Raw genomic sequence first — 19,440 nt, forward strand, 5'->3', positions numbered from 1 at the left:
TTTTCTTTGTATCGGCGCAATTTATTCCGGAAAATAGGAAAACTTAATTATTTTGAGGGAAAAATGAAAGATTTTTTGGTTTGATGCTCAATTTTTTTAATATTTTTTTCCCCAAATCATCCCCCCCCCTCCCATTTTTGTTCTCTTTCTTTCTTCCTTTTCTTATCTTTTTACTTTTGTATTCCATTTGTATGTCTAGTAAAGCTGTGCTTTTATTTAGATTATGCTTTTAAATATGAAATAAACTAATTGTTTAATTTTTAATAAATTCCTATTTCAGGAGACGAATTCAATTCCAGCAGAAACAGACAGACTGCTGATGTTACGGGCAAGCATGCGTGCTAAAGGGTTGAGATCTCACACATACACACATGGTCCATGACACGCCCCTTATTTGTACTGAAAGGGAAAGTGTAAGATTTGTATCGAGATAACGGAAACATTTTCTAGCTTTTCTATCGTAAATTCTCCTCGTTTTTCTCATTGTATTGTGTTTAAATTCTAGTGTAAACCTGTGTCTGTATTTTTTTAGATATGATGTAATAAAAATTATCCCAGCTGCTAGCATCAAGTTAACAATCCGTAACCGTGTATGTTGTTGGACTCTATAGAAGAGCCTCCCTGTCTCAACTATCAGCCCATACTTGTGTACTCCACCCCAAACAGAGCCTGAAATAGCGGAGACTCAACGGAGAAAATCCACCAAATATTCAACTTACAATATCCGAAAAACATGGCGTACAGTAATACATTGCGGATTTATTGGATTTCAGGCTGATATGGAATTCTAGCCAGAGTGTGTGTGTTTGGACAGGAAAGCCTAGGTATATGAGTCTGCTCCTCGGAAAATCGAAGTTGTGAGTTAGTATTCCCAGGGAGGGGGTACAACAGACATACTCAGACATCAGAGGGGTTATTTACCTCAAATACAAGGACCCCTTTTCTTGAACAAGGTGTAGCCTAGCAGTATTAGCGTTAAGACAAGGATGTTTAGAATTCTTAACTTTGGTGGAAAATGGTGAAATTGTGAATTGTGATAAGAATGCAAAAATCTAACAAAGACTGGCTGCTGTGGGGCTCCATACTGGCCCCCTCTTCACTGTGATACATATCCTGGTTATCAATCTTAATTGGACCATGATTATTTGGTAATTTACTTTTTTAATATGATCCTTATTCTTAACAAACTTAATATTAAGTATGATTTCCATTAGGTTTATGGTTTCTGGATCTGTTTTCAAACGATAGATTTTTTTGAGTTTATTTTATTCTTTTTAATTTTCCTGCCTTATCTATTATCAGACTTTTTTTTAATTGGAAAAAAACTTTTTTTTAAAGAAAATTTATTTAAGTGTAAATTGTTTTTTATGACCAACATCTAAAAATCAAAATGAGAAACTTTTATGAATTTATTTTCTTTAAGCCGTGCATGATTTCTTTATCAACCATTAAATACAAATATTCGCTAAAAATTACCAATAATTGTTAAAAAAAAAAAACAATCGAAAAAGATCCTTTTTCGTTTCGCTATTCGGTTTTTATCGTTTTGATTTTTTTAAGGAAAAAACGATGGGTCACAACAAACGAATCGCTCGTTTTGAACTTTTTAAAGACAAAAAAATTTAACTGATGAATCTGAGTTTTACGACAATTAATTTAAACTTTTTTTCAAGAAGATAAGTTTATGAATGTTGTCAAAAATGTTAATAACGTGAATTTTTTCGGTGTAAGGTTTTCCGACCTAAGAGTATTTTGTCTCAAAAATGTTGTTAACGAAGGGTTAACGATCGTCAAATTAAACACGACCTACCTTCCTTCGTAAACATAACGACGAACTAAAACTAAACTTTATTTTTTGATTTTAAAAACTACCGTTTTTAAAATCGTCTGTTTCGTTTTTTCTCCGTCGTTTTTAAAACGAAACGAAACGAAACGATTATTGTTCAAAAAATGAAAACGATCCGTCTCTGATTACAAATACAGATAAATATAAATGATTTTTAATCTGTCATACGATTTTCTTACTCAAAAATCAACAACATTTTGAGAATTGAAAACTGAATCTGGTTAATAGTGTAATTATGAAAGGTTCACCTCTAAGCAGTAAATAAATATGTATGTTTTTTTTCTACAAAACTTTCCGTGAGCGTGGGAAATTTTAAACTTTTTGAAAAGAAAAACTTGTTTATCTAAACTGTAAATGGAGAGGGATTGGTAGATTACTTTTGTTTTTGATCAGCATATACTTTCTCCTAACATTACTGACTTATCTCGTTTTTTGATGCTTTTTGGAAATTTTGTGTTATTTTTGTGAATCATGTAGCATCATAATTTAACAATGTCAATAATCATTTTAGACAGCATTTTGATGATTTGATAAAACCATCATACAAACTTCTTCTTAGATGAGAATTTCTTAATTACTTCATTTATTTGTTCGTACATTATTTTATTATTTTGTTCGTTTGTGCGTTTGTTCTCTTATTCATTTGTTCATTTGTTCATATGTTCGTTTGTTCGTTTGTTTGTTTGCTCGTTTGTTTATTTGTTTATTTGTTCATCTGTTCATTTGTTCATTTGTTCATTTGTTCATTTATTCATTTGGTCATCAACTCATCAAGTCATCACTCTACCTTTCATCAACTCATCAACTTATCACCCATCAACTCACCAACTCACCAGCTCACCAATTCGTCAACTCACCAACTCGTCATCTCACCAACTCGTCATCTCATTATCTCATCATCTCATCAACTTATCACTCATCAACCATCAACTCATTCACTAATTGTTTAGGGTTGTATACCTGGCTGTGTGGGTTGAGTGTGTGCTGACCGGGTGGCAGGAAAATAAATCTCCTAGACTGTATCTTCAACCTAGGCATACACTTCTACTCAACAGTACACTGCAGTACACTTAAGGAACTGTAAGCGTAATTTCAAGTTTTCCTTTATGTATACAGAGAGGCTTGTTCTTTTAACCTTTTTCTTAAATCCTTGTCTTTCAAGCTAAATTCTTTTTCATTTTCTATTATTGTTAGTTTCTTTGTAAAAGAGACATGCGGTTTATTCTGCAGAGACAAAGAACAAAAGCTGCCTCCTTGTTATTCTGATGAAGTTTTAAAGGGTACGGTTGGAAATCGTTTCTGCAACCTTAATATTAAGTCTTCAGTTTGTATTATTGTTAAGAGTATTTTAGAGTGGTAGGTCATTATATATTAGAGTTGGTATATCATTCCAACTCTTTTTCTACATAATAATAATTTGTATTAAACACATTTTTTTCAGAAAGTCGTAAATAGTTCTACTTATAAAGATAATTAAAACTAGGAAACTAATTTTTTGTTTTCCCTGAAGCTCAAGCAACTTAACATTTATTACATTATCTGTTAACTTTTAATTAAGTAGTTAGTTCTGGGGTAGTGTCATTTTACTTCTTGTTTTCTTTGCTATTATCTGTCTTTTTAATAGAGTAGTTAGTCCTGGGGTAGTGTCATTTTACTTCTTGTTTTCTCTTCTATTATCTGTTTTTAATTGAGTACCTAGTTCTGAGGTAGTGTCATTTTACTTCTTGTTTTCTTTGCTATTATCTGTCTTTTTAATTGAGTAGTTAGTCCTGGGGTAGTGTCATTTTACTTCTTGTTTTCTCTTCTATTATCTGTTTTTAATTGAGTACCTAGTTCTGAGGTAGTGTCATTTTACTTCTTGTTTTCTTTGCTATTATCTGTCTTTTTAATTGAGTAGCTAGTCCTAGGGTAGTGTCATTTTACATCTTGTTTTTTCTGCTATTATCTGTTTTTTAATTTAGTACCTAGTCCTAAGGTAGTGTCATTTTACTTCTTGTTTTCTTTGCTATTACCTGTTTTTATAATTGAGTAGCTAGTCCTGAGGTAGTTTCATTTTACTTCTTGTTTTCTTTGCTATTATCTGTCTTTTTAATTGAGTAGCTAGTCCTAAGGTAGTGTCATTTTATTTCTTGTTATCTTTGCTATTATCTATTTCTTTTTTTAATTGAGTAGCTAGTTCTAAGGTAGTGTCATTTTACTTCTTGTTTTCTTTGCTATTATCTGTTTTTTTAATTGAGTAGTTAGTCTTGAGGTAGTGTCATTTTACTTCTTGTTTTCTTTGCTATTATCTGTTTTCTTTAATTGAGTAGCTAGTCTTGAGGTAGTGTCATTTTACTTCTTGTTTTCTTTGCTATTATCTGTTTTTTTTTTTAATTGAGTAGCTTGTCCTTAGTTGGTGTCATTTTACATCTTGTTTTCTTTGCTATTATCTGTTTTTTTAATTGATTTGATGGACACTTTAAATTAATGAAAAACGAAAGTTCTTAGGAGGAAAACATACATCTTGTTCAGTACTCGTTTGTTACTTGGTTTTGACACATGTTGCCAGCTTTTAAAACATTAGTTTGAAGATTATTTAAAAGTTTAAACACTGGACAAGTCAAAATTTACTGATCAATCCTTGAGCTTTTGAAGTAAACCAAATTAGAGAGCACCTTCCACCATCCTTCACCTTCTTAAATAATAAATATTTGGCTTGTCTGACTGTATGTTAACATCAATTAACCATTAACCCAGCTGAACCGATAGAGCCTAACTTCTTCCTGGCAAGTCATAAGACACCCAGGAAGATTTATAGCTGGTTGCTAAATATATTACTTTTAAAAATACACTAATTCAAACAGAAAAATTCATATTTTTTTCATTGAAAAAAAATGGCCGACTACATAAGCAAAATTTACATGCTGAATTTAAAAAAGGTCGCGAAGCACCCCTCTAGCCTAGTATTTGATATTTTACCCCCCAATAGTTTAACTCTCTAAGTACAAGTTTATGTGCGCAGAATGCACATAATTAATTATAACTTGGATCTCTCTCAACTAAACTTAATTTCATTCTCATATGCAAGATTAAAGGATTCTCACGGTTCAAAATCCTCAAAATTAAATCATATTCTGATTAAGAGGATTTTCTAAAAAGAAATTTAAGGTTATATTTTGAGAAATTGTGAATTTTTTGAAATTTTTAGCAATATAATATAAATTCTAACAAGTATTTTCTCTTGATTCCGAGGAAGTAAAGAAAAGAAATATGTTTAGATTAAAGTTTTCAAAATTGCAGTTTAGACTTCAACTTGGAAAGGGTTGAATGGTTTCATTTAATTATATTTATGGATAAACTAAATGCATTTTTTGCATCAAGTTTCTGGCTTTAGATTCCCTGAGTGAAATTAATAGAAGAGGTTCTCACAGTGTTTTATGGTATTAGATACTGCTGCAGTAAATTTAGATACACAACTAGACCTTTGCATCTACAGCAGGCAAAGTAAAAGCAGCAGAAACTTAGATTAAGTACAGTTTTAAATTGTTTTCTCCTTTTAAGTTCAGTATAGGCAGCGTTATTTTCTGGTCCTGTTTAAGAAAGGAACCAGAATATATTTTCTATCTTATGTCTAAATCCATTGTGTTGGTCCCATTCATTTGTTAATATCATAATTTAATCCCTATAGAGTTACAAATTCAAGTTATCTTTTAAAGTTTTATCACATTGTGTGTCTGCATATAGTGCATGTAAGCAGGGGGTCGTATTGTATAGAATTACACAGTTTAACACTGTGGGGTGAAAGTTTCACGATTTAACAGGGGCAAAATATTGCCCTAGAGACCTTAATTTATTTGATTTTTTTTGGGGGGGGGGATTATGTTGCCCTGGGAAAAGATTTGTCACAAAAGTAAATTTTTACTTTCTCATCTGTACTTTATTTATGAAAATAAACACCCCTGTAAAATATGTGTTAAAGCTCATGTCACCAAATTAATGTAGGTTTCCTGAAAACATTTTTTTTGGATTTGTGCTCTTTTTGTTATCATTTCTCTGTTATTTTAGTTTTTCCAAAATTGAATGATTTATCTTGTTGAATGAAGTAAGTTTCTTGCAATAGAAGTATAAAAGATGTAAATATTGTCTGACAGGTGGAGAGAGAGAAAGAGAATGAAAACATTTTCTTGGTGGAAAATCAATTATTGAATTGGTTGAATAGAAATGGAAGAAAACATATTGAGACTAATCTTAGAAGCCTAAATCTGTCTCATCTCTGTCAGACTCCATTACTTTTAGATTGGTATCTATTAGGTTAGAATTTTATTTAATTCTAGTCAACATTTTGACATAGTGCAGAGGTTCATTTAGAGATTGAATCGCAGGTTTAAGACTTCACTTTGTGGCATTGCATAAACAACAATACTTTATGTTGCAGATTTTATGGACTGAGATACTATGTGTGACAGATTTTATGGATTGAGATACTATATGTGACAAATTTTATGGACTTAGATACTATATGTGGCAGATTCCATGGACTGAGATACTATATGTTGCAGATTCCATGGACTGAGAAACTATATGTTGCAGATTCCATGGACTGAGATACTATATGTGGCAGATTCCATGGACTGAGATACTATATGTTGCAGATTCCATGGACTGAGAAACTATATGTGACAGATTTTATGGACTGAGATACTATATGCGACAGAATTTATGGACTGAGATACTATATGTGACAGATTTTATGGACTGAGAATTGAGATACTATTTGGCAGATTTTATGGACTGTGATACTAAATGAGGAAGATTTTATTGACTTTGTTACTGTTAGATGCAGATTTTATACGTTTAAACATTCAATTTTGAAATTTGTCAAACTTCCTGCAAGCCAAGCCGATCAAACTAGAGAGCACATTTGCATTCATTGTTAGAATTGAAAGGAACAACCAATGAATTTTAGATTGGACAAAATATTAGAATATAAAGCATATTTCTCGTGAATCTAAAGTCTGACTTCTGTAGTGATTTTTAGATATTGTTCATATTTTCGCATTTAAACTACAAAAATTAAAAACTAAAATTAAGTGTTTAGTGTGACTCTTTTGTAAAATACTGATGATAAGTTCATTCCCTCTCTTTCTTTTTACACACGCCACGAGAACTAACATTGTTCCAAGTCTGGAATACCCCATATCTCAACCTTTCAATTGTAAATTTGTCTTATCGGAAAATTGGAAATTCTATTGAAAGTTATTGTTCATAATTAATTGAGGGTTATTAACAATTTAAACTCTAGTATTGAAATATCTGAGAATTCGGGGAAATATTTAAAAAATTTAAATTTCAAATTTCTCTTTAAAAGTCAAGTTTTCTCCCTTTACCGTCTTTCTGTGCTGGATTCAAGTAGCTAAAAATCAACAAAAACATTTCAATTTTTGCTTTAAAAACACTTATATAAAGTGACACCTAATAAGATATAAAGAAGACGTACATTTCTATACAAAGAAAATTTAGAATTGGTAAATAAAGAAAACAATTTTAAACATTTTTTTTGGTAGACTAAATAATATTTAGTCTACCAAATAGTAAAAAAACATAAGCTGAATTTGGATTTGGAACCTGGACACGGATTACCTTCATAGTCTGACAATATTGTTAATATCAACCGATTTTCGGAATATCGTCTCAGCTGGGAACTTTGTGTTGAGTACTCGCTTGATTTTGAAATTCGCCATGAGCACTTTAAACCGGAGGATCAATGCCTAATCTCTTTATTTCAGTTATACCACCCCTGATACCTATTACTGGGTAAGACTACCATGCGGGATATCAAATAAAAATTAAGTTAATCTGCACAAGATCAAGATCAACCATTGATCTCGATATCCACAATATAAGAGTTACCAGCTCAGATTTGTCTAACCGATAAACGTCGAAACGGTCGGATCCAAATTTTTTGTACGACCTCACATGACCCCAGGGAAGGTTTATGGATGATTCGAATTATATAAAATTGTCTTCAAAAAATTTTATTTTCGTTATTTTGAAAATGCACAAAAAAAATTGTAAATCGAAGATAAAATGCTGTTAGATTTATGCAACAATTGAATGTTTATATAGAAGATGGCGGATATTACATTCCTTGTACGACCAAAACTTTCGTTGATTCCAATTTGTGATATTCCATTCAAATAAGTTGGTTGTCTCTCACCATTTTCTTTCAATTTTATAAAAGAAAATATTTTCCTGCTGTCGGTAAAATATGGAAATTTGATGGAAGCAAGGATATTAAGATCACGTCCTGTCTCTATCCCTGGTCTCCAAATAATTATTTTATTCCTTCAGGGGTGTACATTCTCTCAGACTTAAATACAGGGGTGTACATTCTCCCTGACTTTCAGACAGGGGTGTATAATCCCCCAGACGTTAATGCAGGGGTTTATATTCTCAAAGACTTTCAGACAGGGGTGTATGATCTCCCAGACTCGAATGCAGGACTGTATATTCTCCCAGACTTTAATGCAGGGGTGTAGTCCTCCCAGACTTTCCTACAGGGGTGCATACTCTCCCAGACGTTAATGCATGGGTCTTTATTCTTTTAATGCAGGGGTGTATATTCTCCCAGACTTTAATGCAGGGGTGTATATTCTCCCAAACTTTTAGGCAGGGGTGAATATTCTCTCAGACTTTTAAGCAGGGATGTATGTTCTCCACGACTTTCAGGCTGGGGTATATATTCTCCCAGACTTTCAGGCAGGGGTGTTTATTCTACCAGACTTTCAGACATGGGTGTTTATTCTCCCAGACTTGTAGTCAGGGGTGTACATTGTCCCAGACTTTAAAGCAGGAGCGTATATTCTCTATGACTTTCAGGTTGGGGTGTTTATTCTCCCGGACTTGCAGACAGGGGTGTTTATACTCCCAGACTTGGCAGGGGTATTTATTCTTCCAGACTTTTAAGCAGGGGTGTATATTCTCCATGACTTTCAAGCCGGGGTGTAGATTCTCCCAGACTTTCAGACAGGGGTGTTTATTCTCCCAGACTTGGCAGGGGTGTATAGTCTTCCAGACTTGCAAGATGGGTTTCTATTCGTATAGCCTTTTTTTTCTAAAGGAATGGAACTAATTTTAGTTATTTTTAGATCTTATATCTTTGCAATCTGATGTCGTAGACATTTGAAATGTCAAACTATGAATTCTGCTAGATAAAATGGGTAAAGTTAAAAAAGTTTCAAAGATATATGGATTTTGAAAAATTAAGAGTTTTATGGAAATATTAAGTTTCGCTGGAAAACATTCTGAGTAGTAATGATGAAAAACAGTTTTCTATTTTTATTGATTTAAAAAAAAGAGTTTGAAGGAATTATTTAGAAGAGGGATGCCCCTGAAATCCAATTTCACATTCCTTCTTGAACATCGACGAATCCACCCTAGCTCAGGATGATTTAGGAATTTTAATTTAATTCTCACCCTTACATTCATTCTCCCCTTGTCTTACCAAGAGTTTCCTTTGATAAATTTGTCTCACTTGAAGAGTACCATTGTGAATCGGACACAACACTTTATATAGCACACTTGTATGCCGATTCCATTAGCGCCTGATCCTATCAGGGTTTAGCCGTGTGTTTGCTGTCTATTCTGAACCAATAGAAATTATATGGTGGTAACATCTTTCTTTCTACTTATCTCATTATCCAATTAATCCTTTATTTGGCCCTAACAGTTAATGGAAATATTCACTTCTACTGAAACTATAGTGATAGGGGCACTTGAAATTCCCTTTGTATTTTGTAATATAAAATAAACTGTTTATAAGTTCAAAGTTAATCTAGATTGATCTAAGTGTATGGCTTCTAGGGAGAGGTTTGATTACTCCGTGTTCCGTGGGAATAAAACTAGCCAGGACTATTTCTCAGTTGTTCTTAGAGATGGAGATAGTTTTCTAGTCGGGGGCAGAAACCTACTCTACAAGCTTAATGTACATGATCTCAAGGTATTTATTATGATTTCCTGAATATCCTAACCTAGCGGTTAAAGTTATACATAAATTGACCATAGTGAAAAATAAATCCAGAAAAAAAATGTCTCCGATTATGTCATTTGTAAAGCTGATCTAGAGAATATTGTCATGGAGAGCTTTCAATTATTAAGTGATTGATAGATTTGTATTAAATTTGAAGAGAGCTTGATTTGGACAAAATCAGATGATTGATTGATTGATTGATTGATTGATTAAGGAGCCTTTGTGCAATTTATATTGACATTTAAAGCTAATTTTGATCTTCCAGTTCTTAATTAATCTCATGATTGATAGTTAGATATCTCAGATTAACATTGAATAATGACAAATGTCGAATAGGATTTCTTAAATTGAGACTAGACGTAATTTCCTTCGTTGAAAGAGTGGCAAGTCCAATTCACAAGAGTACCCTTTTAAACCTTTAATTATCAATAATGGGAAAGATGTTGTTTTTATTGTAACTTTAAAAGTGTTGATTTCTTACATTTTATTCAAAAATCCGGAACATTTTTAAAGATAGTCAAATTTTTAGCTACCCATTTTAAGGGCCGTGTTGTGAATCCGACATGCCTCGCAATAAATTTCGTCTCTAGTCCAGAAGCGATTTTTATGGAAAATTCTAATAATTTTTCGTTTCTAACAAGGGAATACGGCGCCCCTTTGAGTTTGTGAAAAAGAAAATTACCAGGGCAAAATGATGAATTTGACGTTCTTAATAACGTATTGCCTTTTTTAAATAGATAATTTAAGACAATATAAAATCCTATTGAAATTCATATTTGTTTAGTACACAGGTTACAGATATTAAATTTGATTTCTCAAATGAAAGGATTTATACAAAAACACTTGTTGCCTCTTCTATCCTAATATTAGATTTTTCAAGCGAATTAATAATATTTTTTTCTTCTATTTCTTAGGAGACTGTCTTGTAATTCTAAAATTAACTTTTTTTTAATATTTGGACTTAATTGTTGATTGTTTTCTGTAAATAATTATTCTGCTGATGTTTTTAAGTTTGATATATTTCAGGTTTTGAAAAAGTACGAGAATGACGCAGGACGCTACTTGATCTGTGGAACAAATGCGTACAAACCTATTTGTAGGGATTATGTTGAAGACGCAGGTAAATTAAAGTTTTGCGTATAATTTCAGCAATTATTTATCTAAATACATGACTTTTGAAAGGTTGAGCATTTGAGATCAACTTGCAAGATTTTTTTTTATTTTGGTCTTATCTTGTTATGTGTTAATAGCTGAAGTGCCCGGCGTTGCCCGAAAAATATTTCTACTTTTTTTAGCCTATTTTACCCCCGGGTTACTAAAGGGTTCGCTCATAAGCCCATTCGTTTGACCAAGAATGTAATGCAAGGAAAGTTAATTGCAGTTGCGTATACTCTGCGTACATATTGAAACCAGTTCTCGCTGGACGGAATTTGTAAACAAGAATAGATGCCTCAGTGTTCGTTTGGTATCCGAGGAGGTAAAAAGCATTGAATTTTGATAATTTTGATAATTCACATAATAGTTTCCTTTGACCAGAATATTTCATTGATTATTTATGTGAAAGATGGATCACATGTTAGGCTTCGACATCCGTCTTGTGTTTACATTACCGCCCAGTGACAGTACACTGCAGTACAAAAGATGCGTACACCTCTGAAATAACTTTCCTTGCATTACAAACACAAATACAAGAGCTTTATTACATAGATGATACCAACAACTAAAAAATCATTTTTGATCAGACAAGGCCTTTACCGTAGTGAAAATGTAAATTTAGGTCAATGGATAACCCAATGTAATTTTAGGCAACTACCTGATGACGAATGAGGTGAAGGGTGTTGGTAAATGTCCTTACAGTCCCCGGCACAACTCTACTGCTGTACTAGACGGGGATAGACTGTACGCGGGTACATCAGCTGATTATCAGGTGTGTAGTACAGGAAAATAAGTACAGTACAGTACAGTACAGTACAGTACAGTACAGTACAGTTACGCTTTAAAATAACACTTTAATTTATCTATATGAAGATTGAATTTTATATTTTACCTTCCATCTAAATATACGAATAAAGCCTGAGTAGTAAATTCAGTAATCAGTACAGTCGTCTTTGTAAGCATATCCAATATCCAAAGTATGTGAACCTTTATAAAGGTTATGGTTATCGCACAATACACTGACTAATGAATACCTCTCTGTTAGTTCAATATTAAACGAAATGCTGACACGGCTAGGGGTTAATTTATCCAATCTTGGCACTGGTAGGATGTAACGTTAGATATTCCATGTTGGACCATTTACTACAACTTCCTCCCCCTCCCTCTTTTCATCTTCTTAGTGACAACTCTACAAAAAGCCTTATGTTTTATGTTATGAACCTTTAAATTAAATACAAACTTTTTCCTGAAGGAAACGTAACGGAGGAAAGAGAATAAAAAAATTTGTATTGTTGTATAAAAGCAAACTTAAGGGACATATAATAAACCAAAAAGCATAAATTATTTTATTTTTGCGAGCCACTTAAATCCTCTGAAAGTCAAATGCTATTTTATATTTTTAGTCGTTGAACATAGTGCTTCATATTAAACCACAATGCAACAATTAATCTCTTGATCTTCAACATCATTTTATAATAAAAAAAGCCAGAAAATACACCATAGATTTCTTCTTGTAGTCTACTCTATTCTGAGGACCACTGTAGGATAATAAAAAAAACCATCCCGGCTCCTTCACCTAATTTTTTGCTAGGTTTTCTGTTCCTTTAACAGAAACAGAAATTTCTAAGTTTATATTCGGGTTTCTTTTCCCCCTCCCACGCTTTTGATTCCCCCACAGGTTTACCCCCTAGGGGATAAATATTATGTAAATAATGCATATTTTCCCCCTGTTCCACCACTTTCTAGCTTCCTTCACCATTAAATAATCAATTATGAAGAAAATATTGAATTTTTCGGCACACAGAGGAAAAAACTATTTATTGAATTTAAAATTAAATATTGAATTGTTGTATGATTTAATTAGAAAAAAGGAAATATTCTTAACACATGCTAAAATATAGATTTCTGGAACCACAAGTAAAATAGATTTTTATAATGCACACCCAATTTTCTTCTTTTTTATTGATGAAGTTGTACATAGTTAAGAGGGGTTTAACCAATGAGTTCAAGTTCCATCAAATCTGAAGTTCTTATAGTTAATGAGAACTTGTGTGATGTGAATCTAGTATAAGCATTAATCTCCATCTTATTCTTAGGTCAACCTACGGATTAATTTAATTACTATTCGATATTCCGTGATGTTCATTCCCTGTAGAGATAACTTTAATTGATGATATTGCGTAGATTCTCCAATTTTAAAGTTCCCACATTAGTTATCGAGATGAAGCGTTCAATATTAACAATATCAACATAAAAGTTCCAATCACAGAACTCATTTTGAGAGTGCAGTGTACTGAATTGATTAATTTTCTTTGTCGAATACCAATCCTATTCTTCCTTACAAACCCTCTGCCAGTGTAATTACATTAATCTTATAAAAAGTTCTTTATTCCCTACCCCCCCCCCCTTTGGTCAGGGGTATATACTGTTCCTGCTAAAGTATTCAACAACAACATTTGTGGGGGGAAAATCTCCCTCCCCCCCCCATAAAAGAATACATTTCTCCACATCGCGAGTTGATTTGAAAAAATGAAGCCTAAAATACTTATTTTTTTAGATAAGGGTTTCCATGGGGGGGGGGTGTCTGGATATGAAGAAAAAAGCTGAAACAAAAAAATAGAAAAGTGTAGTTTATAGAATGGAAAAAAAAATCCGTTTGGAAAAGAAATTGAATAGATTTAAACCCCAGTGTTACTGTCCTATGGAAAGGGTTTTGGGCAATCCCTAAAAATCTAGAATATGCGTACATTGAACTTTGGGGGCTGGAAACTAAACTTTGGGGGTTGGAAACGAAACTTTGGGAGCTGGAAACGAAACTTTGGGAGCTGGAATCGAAACTTTGGGAGCTGGAAACGAAACTTTGGGAGCTGGAAACGAAACTGTGGGAGCTGGAAACGAAACTGTGGGGGCTAGAAACGAACAAAGTAAAAGCGTAGATTGTATTCTACAGAATCAAAAAATAATTCCCGTTTGGAAAATAAATGGAATTAAGAGGTAAAGCCAGAACCTAGTCTAGCGGTAAAAATCTCAATTGCTTCACAAAAAAAGACCGAATTTTGTTTTATTGTAAAATATATGTATCCCTGTCAAATCCCCTCTTTCTAGATTGGATTGTAATAAAGAGGTTGAGGTGGGGATTTATTGAGAGGATAAATCATTCTTACCTAAACCTTAACCGACCCCAATTTATGTTTTGTCATCTCAGATCTAGTCTTAAAGAAAAATACAAAAATTAAACTAGATAGCTTGTGGTCAAAACTTGTGTGCTTGGAATACCGGGATAAGTAGTTTTCATTTCTTTTGCAGTCCTAGAAATTATCTAATTCCTCTTGATTAACAGAAAAAGCATTGTACTGGATTAGGAAGCATTGTACTGGATTAGGAAGCATTGTACTGGATTAGGAAGCATTGTACTGGATTAGGAAGCATTGTACTGGATTAGGAAGGCGACTTTTAGACTCAAGTTTTGACTTTAAATAGTCAAATGAATATAAGACACAGTAATTGTGCAGTCTAAACAGACCCCAACATGTTAAGTGAAAATAAAAAAAAAACACTAGCATTCTTTTTTCTTTGTAAGAACATGAAATACACTCAATAATGCTGAAAAAGTTTCCTGGTGTTCACTGTATGTAGTTTAGCGCTATTTCACGGGAAAAAAATTAGGCTTCTAAAAATTAAACATAACTGTCTAAGTTCTTATTTAAGGATATTTGAAGAGAGAAAATAAAATCAGCAAATCTAGGTTTAAGGATATCCTACTCATTCCTTAAAATTCAAGTCATTTTACGTTTTTTTTATTCTGTTCTCTTTCCCACACATGCTTTATTAAATTTATAATTAATTATGCAAATTAATCTTAGTCAAGTTCCAGAAAATATATTTTCCTTTAAGTTTCTTCTGGTTTCTTGAAACCATATCAACCTAATTTTTAAGAATTAGCTAAATTGATTTTTAAAGAAAATTTTATTGTAAAATTTAAATATCCAATAATAAAAGTTTACATATTTTATTTTCTTCAAAAAGTCGCAAACAAATTGGGGGGAGTGGGGGAGACTTAAAGATTATTTTTGATTTGTGAAACCAAAAAAAGGTTTATATTTAAAAAAAATATAACTCTGAATTTTTCAAGTTCTCATTTTCCAGAATTGAAGAATTGATTAAAACTTAAGTCATATTTCTGCTCAAATTAAAACAAATTTTATAATATCGCTCTTGATGCTAAATATTAAACTTCCTTAATAAACTTGGTACAAGTATTCCCTCTAAGTATCAAACATTGGTGTAATTATACCCAAGCGGCAATATATGTAACAAATATTTAACACAAATACTTGTATACTCTAATATATACTCAATAAACACTTTTAAACAATGGGAACAATTTTAATCAAAGCTTTAGAATTGCACCCCCTTTTTAACAAAATACATATCTTATTATCTTTCTATCTATCTATTTATATATATAATATATTTCTTAAAACAAACGGTCAAAAACCAAAAGATAGTTTAAATGAAATTTTGTTGTTTACCCTTAGGTCGTTTTACCATATGTCGATGAATCGTATAGATATATATGTATTTACTTATATATATCTAGGGTGTGGACCCCCTGGTGTACAGGGATCCTTTAAGAACCCCTCAGTTTGACTCTACGTACTTCAACAACCCCAGTTTCGTCGGATCCTTTGCTGATCAGAACTTTGTTTACTTTTTCTTCAGAGAAGGTTAGTTTGATATTTCGTTCTTTCATCAGTTTATTCATTAGTTTATTCGATAGTTTATTCATTAGTTTATTCATTAGTTTTTTCATTAGTTTATTCATTAGTTTATTCATTAGTTACTTCATTAGTTACTTCATTAGTTTATTCATTAGTTTATTCATTAGTTTATTCATTAGTTTATTCATTAGTGTATTCATTAGTTTATTCATTAGTTTATTTATTAGTTTATTTATTATTTCATTCATTAGTGTATTTATTAGTTCATTCATTAGTGTATTCATTAGTTCATTCATTAGTTTATTCATTAGTTTATTCATTAGTTTATTCATTAGTTCATTCATTAGTTTATTCATTAGTTCATTCATTAGTTTATTCATTAGCCTTCAACTCTTTATTTAAAGAATTTGATGTCGTCATTTAAGTTACATCCTTAAACTAACGTACATTTTGTTACATAATGTGTAACAACATTCAGTTTCATTAATATTATTTCTTTTTCTAATTGTATTGCTAGTGACACCCCCCTTTTTTACAAAAGACAGTTTTCTGATTATCCTTTCCTTTGCTATTAAGTTGTTTGGTAAAATTGTAAAGTTGAAACCAACATTTGAAATTTAGTTTAACCCCTCACATTCCCTCATAAATACTTAATGAGGACAAGTCTAGGAGGAAATAAAAATATTAAATCTGAAGAGATAGGAGGGAAGTATTTCTAGAAAGGAATGGGGAATATGTGTATTTTTAATAATGATTATTAATTTAAGAACTACTAGCTGAAGGTCCCTGTGTTGCCAGTGGAAAAAAATTCCAATTTTTTTTAGCCCCAGGCTACCCATGAGTGTCCACAAAAATGTTCAGCCCATTCGGTCGAGCTGTTTAGCCGGCTACAGGGAACATATATATTATATACGAATGTCTTGTTTTATTATATAGATTTTTACCTAAAGAAAGAAGTAAAATAATTTATCTGTAAAGTTTTGTCAGTTAACTCTAAAGAAAATAAAACTAAAAAATTTCTATAGAAAAAAGATTAAATAAAAAATAGTGCTACTGGATGAAGAAAATTTGTTTTTTGTTAAAATAGAGAAACTACAGTTAGTCATTTTGTTAAGATAAGATTTTTATGCATTCTTTATCAGCCATAGTTCGAAAAAGATGTAAAGTTTGTAACTGTATATAACTAGTTATTAACAATTCACTAATTTATTTCCAGGCTTGAATTTTTGTTAAGCTCTGTAACATTAGTTTGATTATTGTTTAACTAAATAGTTCCATTTGTTACGTTCTCTGCTCCCAGGGTTGAACAGTTAGAAGGATGAGGGAGAAGGAAGAAAGCTAAATCAAATTTTAAATTCTTTTCAAATTCTGTTCAGCTTGACTTTGATCCAAAGAAAGAAATGTGTTGGTTGTTGTAAAATGTATGTTTCATAAACCTCAAGAAAATAAAAAAAAACATAATAAGATTAATTTTTTAGAGGAAATTTTACTTACCTTCAGCTAGTTGCATGCCCTCTTTTTTTAATGATCCCTCAAGTCATATCTAATCCTTCATGAATTTCGTAATTGTTCATGTCATTTTTAACTCCTTTTTATATTTCTATTTCTATTTCTATTCCTCAAGCGTTCTCTCTAAGATCTTAACTTTTTCTATTCTCTCTGGCTGTCACAAGGTCCTTATGCTGTTTCTAACCTCTTGTGCTGTGTCAAGTTCCTTATGCTGTTTCTAATCTCTGAGGCTGTGTCTAGTTCGTTATGATGTTTCTTATCTCTGCGCTGTGTAAAGTTCTTTATGATGTTTCTAATCTCTTGTGCTGTGTAAAGTTCCTTATGCTGTTTCTAACCTCTTGTGCTGTGTAAAGTTCCCTATGCTGTTCCTAACCTCTTGTGCTGTGTAAAGTTCCCTATGCTGTTTCTAACCTCTTGTGCTGTGTGAAGTTCCCTATGCTGTTTCTAACCTCTTGTGCTGTGTAAAGTTCCTTATGCTTATTTTTAATCTCTGAGGCTATTTCAAGTTCTTTTATGCTGTTTCTAATCTCTGAGGCAGGAGGCTGTGTCAAGTTCTGTTAATATTCTCTGGAGCTGTGTCTAGTTTCTCATGCATTTATAATCCCACACGCCATTTTCCCGGTAGCATTTTTGATTCCTCATGCTGCTCCTAATACCTCAATCAGTGTCTAATTTCTAATGCCAATTATTATCCCTCATGGTAATTCTAATCTATTGCTAATTCTAATTTCTCGGCAGTTTTTAATCCCTGTTTAAAGTCGTGCCTTTTCTAATCCCTCATACTGTTTCTAATCCCTCATACTGTTTCTAATCCCTCATACTGTTTCTAATCCCTCATACTGTTTCTAATCCATCATACCAAACTATGTCCTATGTCATTTGTTTCAAGTTCCTTGTGCCATTTCTAATTCCTCATGTCAGATCCCAAGATTTTTCTTGGTGTGAAACCTTGCAAATTTAATTATTTTTCTTTTCTGCACGACATCACTTCCTCACATTCTTCCTGTAATCTCAACCTTCTTCCGGCTTCTGCCTTTCAACACATTTCCTGTCAGAAAACTTTAATACTCGGGAGTAGTCAACCATTTTAACTTTATGTTCATTCCGCTCTTTAACTTTACATTTATAAGATTGAATTTTCAAATATTTTATTGTGAGGAATTCCTCTTGTAAAGGTTCCATCAAAAAAGTTAGTTTGAGAAAATTGAGAATATTAATGGAAGAAAATTATATTTTTTTTTTTAACTTTAAAGTTATTAAATTCTTCATAATTTATTTTCTCTGAAAACCTAATCAATTAGGTGGAAAAATACAAAATTTTGGGGTATTTTTTTTATAAGCTTTTTGAAACATGAGGAGGGAGAGTAATGAATTTTCATCAAAATTTCTAATACTATTTATTTTATTGAGAAAATGATGCACGTTTTTTGAGAGCATTAAAAACATATTTCGAGATTTGTGAACTTGTGAACTAATGAATTAATATTAAAGGAGTTCTAAAAGGTTTATTAAATACAGTTGGCTGGGTTTATCCAAATATCTTAGTTTTCTTTATCTTCTGCAAAAACTGATAAACTCTAAATACAAGATAAAATGAATGTGGATTAAGATTAACAAAAGAAGGAATTGAAAACAGGGTTATTCTTTTGAAGAGGGATAATGTTTAATGATATTATATTATAAAGTGTACTGTGTACTGCTTACTATAAAGTGTATACAAAGTATATTGTATATTTTACATTGTAAAATGTATATTGGATAATATTTCATAAGCAATTCCAAACAATTTGCATTTTTCTGAAGAAAAAAACAGATGTGAAATATTCAGTAAACCACTTGTGATATTAAATTATTTGCTTGTTTGTTATTTAAACTCTGAATTTCATATTAAAATCTTTAGCTAAATTCTTTCTAAAAATATGTTTTAAAGGGAAGTTTATTTTAACAGCGTGGGATTAAACAGTCTTCTCCTTTGAGATTTTTCTTAATTGTGTTTTATGAATTTCTCCTTTGTATAGAGGGTCAGGGGTATATATTTTGAAGAAATGTTTTTTGAGGAGGGGGAGGAGGTGGGGTAATGAAATATACGGTTCTAGCAGCAAGGTTTTTCTCTCTTATTGAAACACATGTAGTAAACACCTACTCCATAACAAGTTTTTGGAACATATCTATCCAGGTTCTATTCGTCTTTATCTGGGTCA

General features: G+C 31.9%; 1 protein-coding gene across 1 annotated transcript in view; it reads left to right on the forward strand.

The window, feature by feature from the left end:
* Positions 1-255: 255 nt before the first annotated feature.
* LOC111713697 (semaphorin-1A) overlaps positions 256-19,440 on the forward strand; it is a 39,271-nt gene continuing 20,086 nt past the window's right edge. Inside the window, exons 1-6 of the mRNA XM_023488629.1 lie at positions 256-1,148; positions 2,797-2,880; positions 9,689-9,839; positions 10,881-10,974; positions 11,660-11,781; positions 15,610-15,736. Coding sequence (XP_023344397.1) covers positions 1,138-1,148; positions 2,797-2,880; positions 9,689-9,839; positions 10,881-10,974; positions 11,660-11,781; positions 15,610-15,736 — 589 coding nt within the window. The 5' untranslated portion in view covers positions 256-1,137. The remainder of the gene's footprint in view (positions 1,149-2,796; positions 2,881-9,688; positions 9,840-10,880; positions 10,975-11,659; positions 11,782-15,609; positions 15,737-19,440) is intronic.

This window comes from Eurytemora carolleeae, unplaced genomic scaffold, assembly GCF_000591075.1.
Source record: "Eurytemora carolleeae unplaced genomic scaffold, Eaff_2.0 scaffold1457, whole genome shotgun sequence".
In the NCBI taxonomy this organism is placed as follows: domain Eukaryota; kingdom Metazoa; phylum Arthropoda; class Copepoda; order Calanoida; family Temoridae; genus Eurytemora; species Eurytemora carolleeae.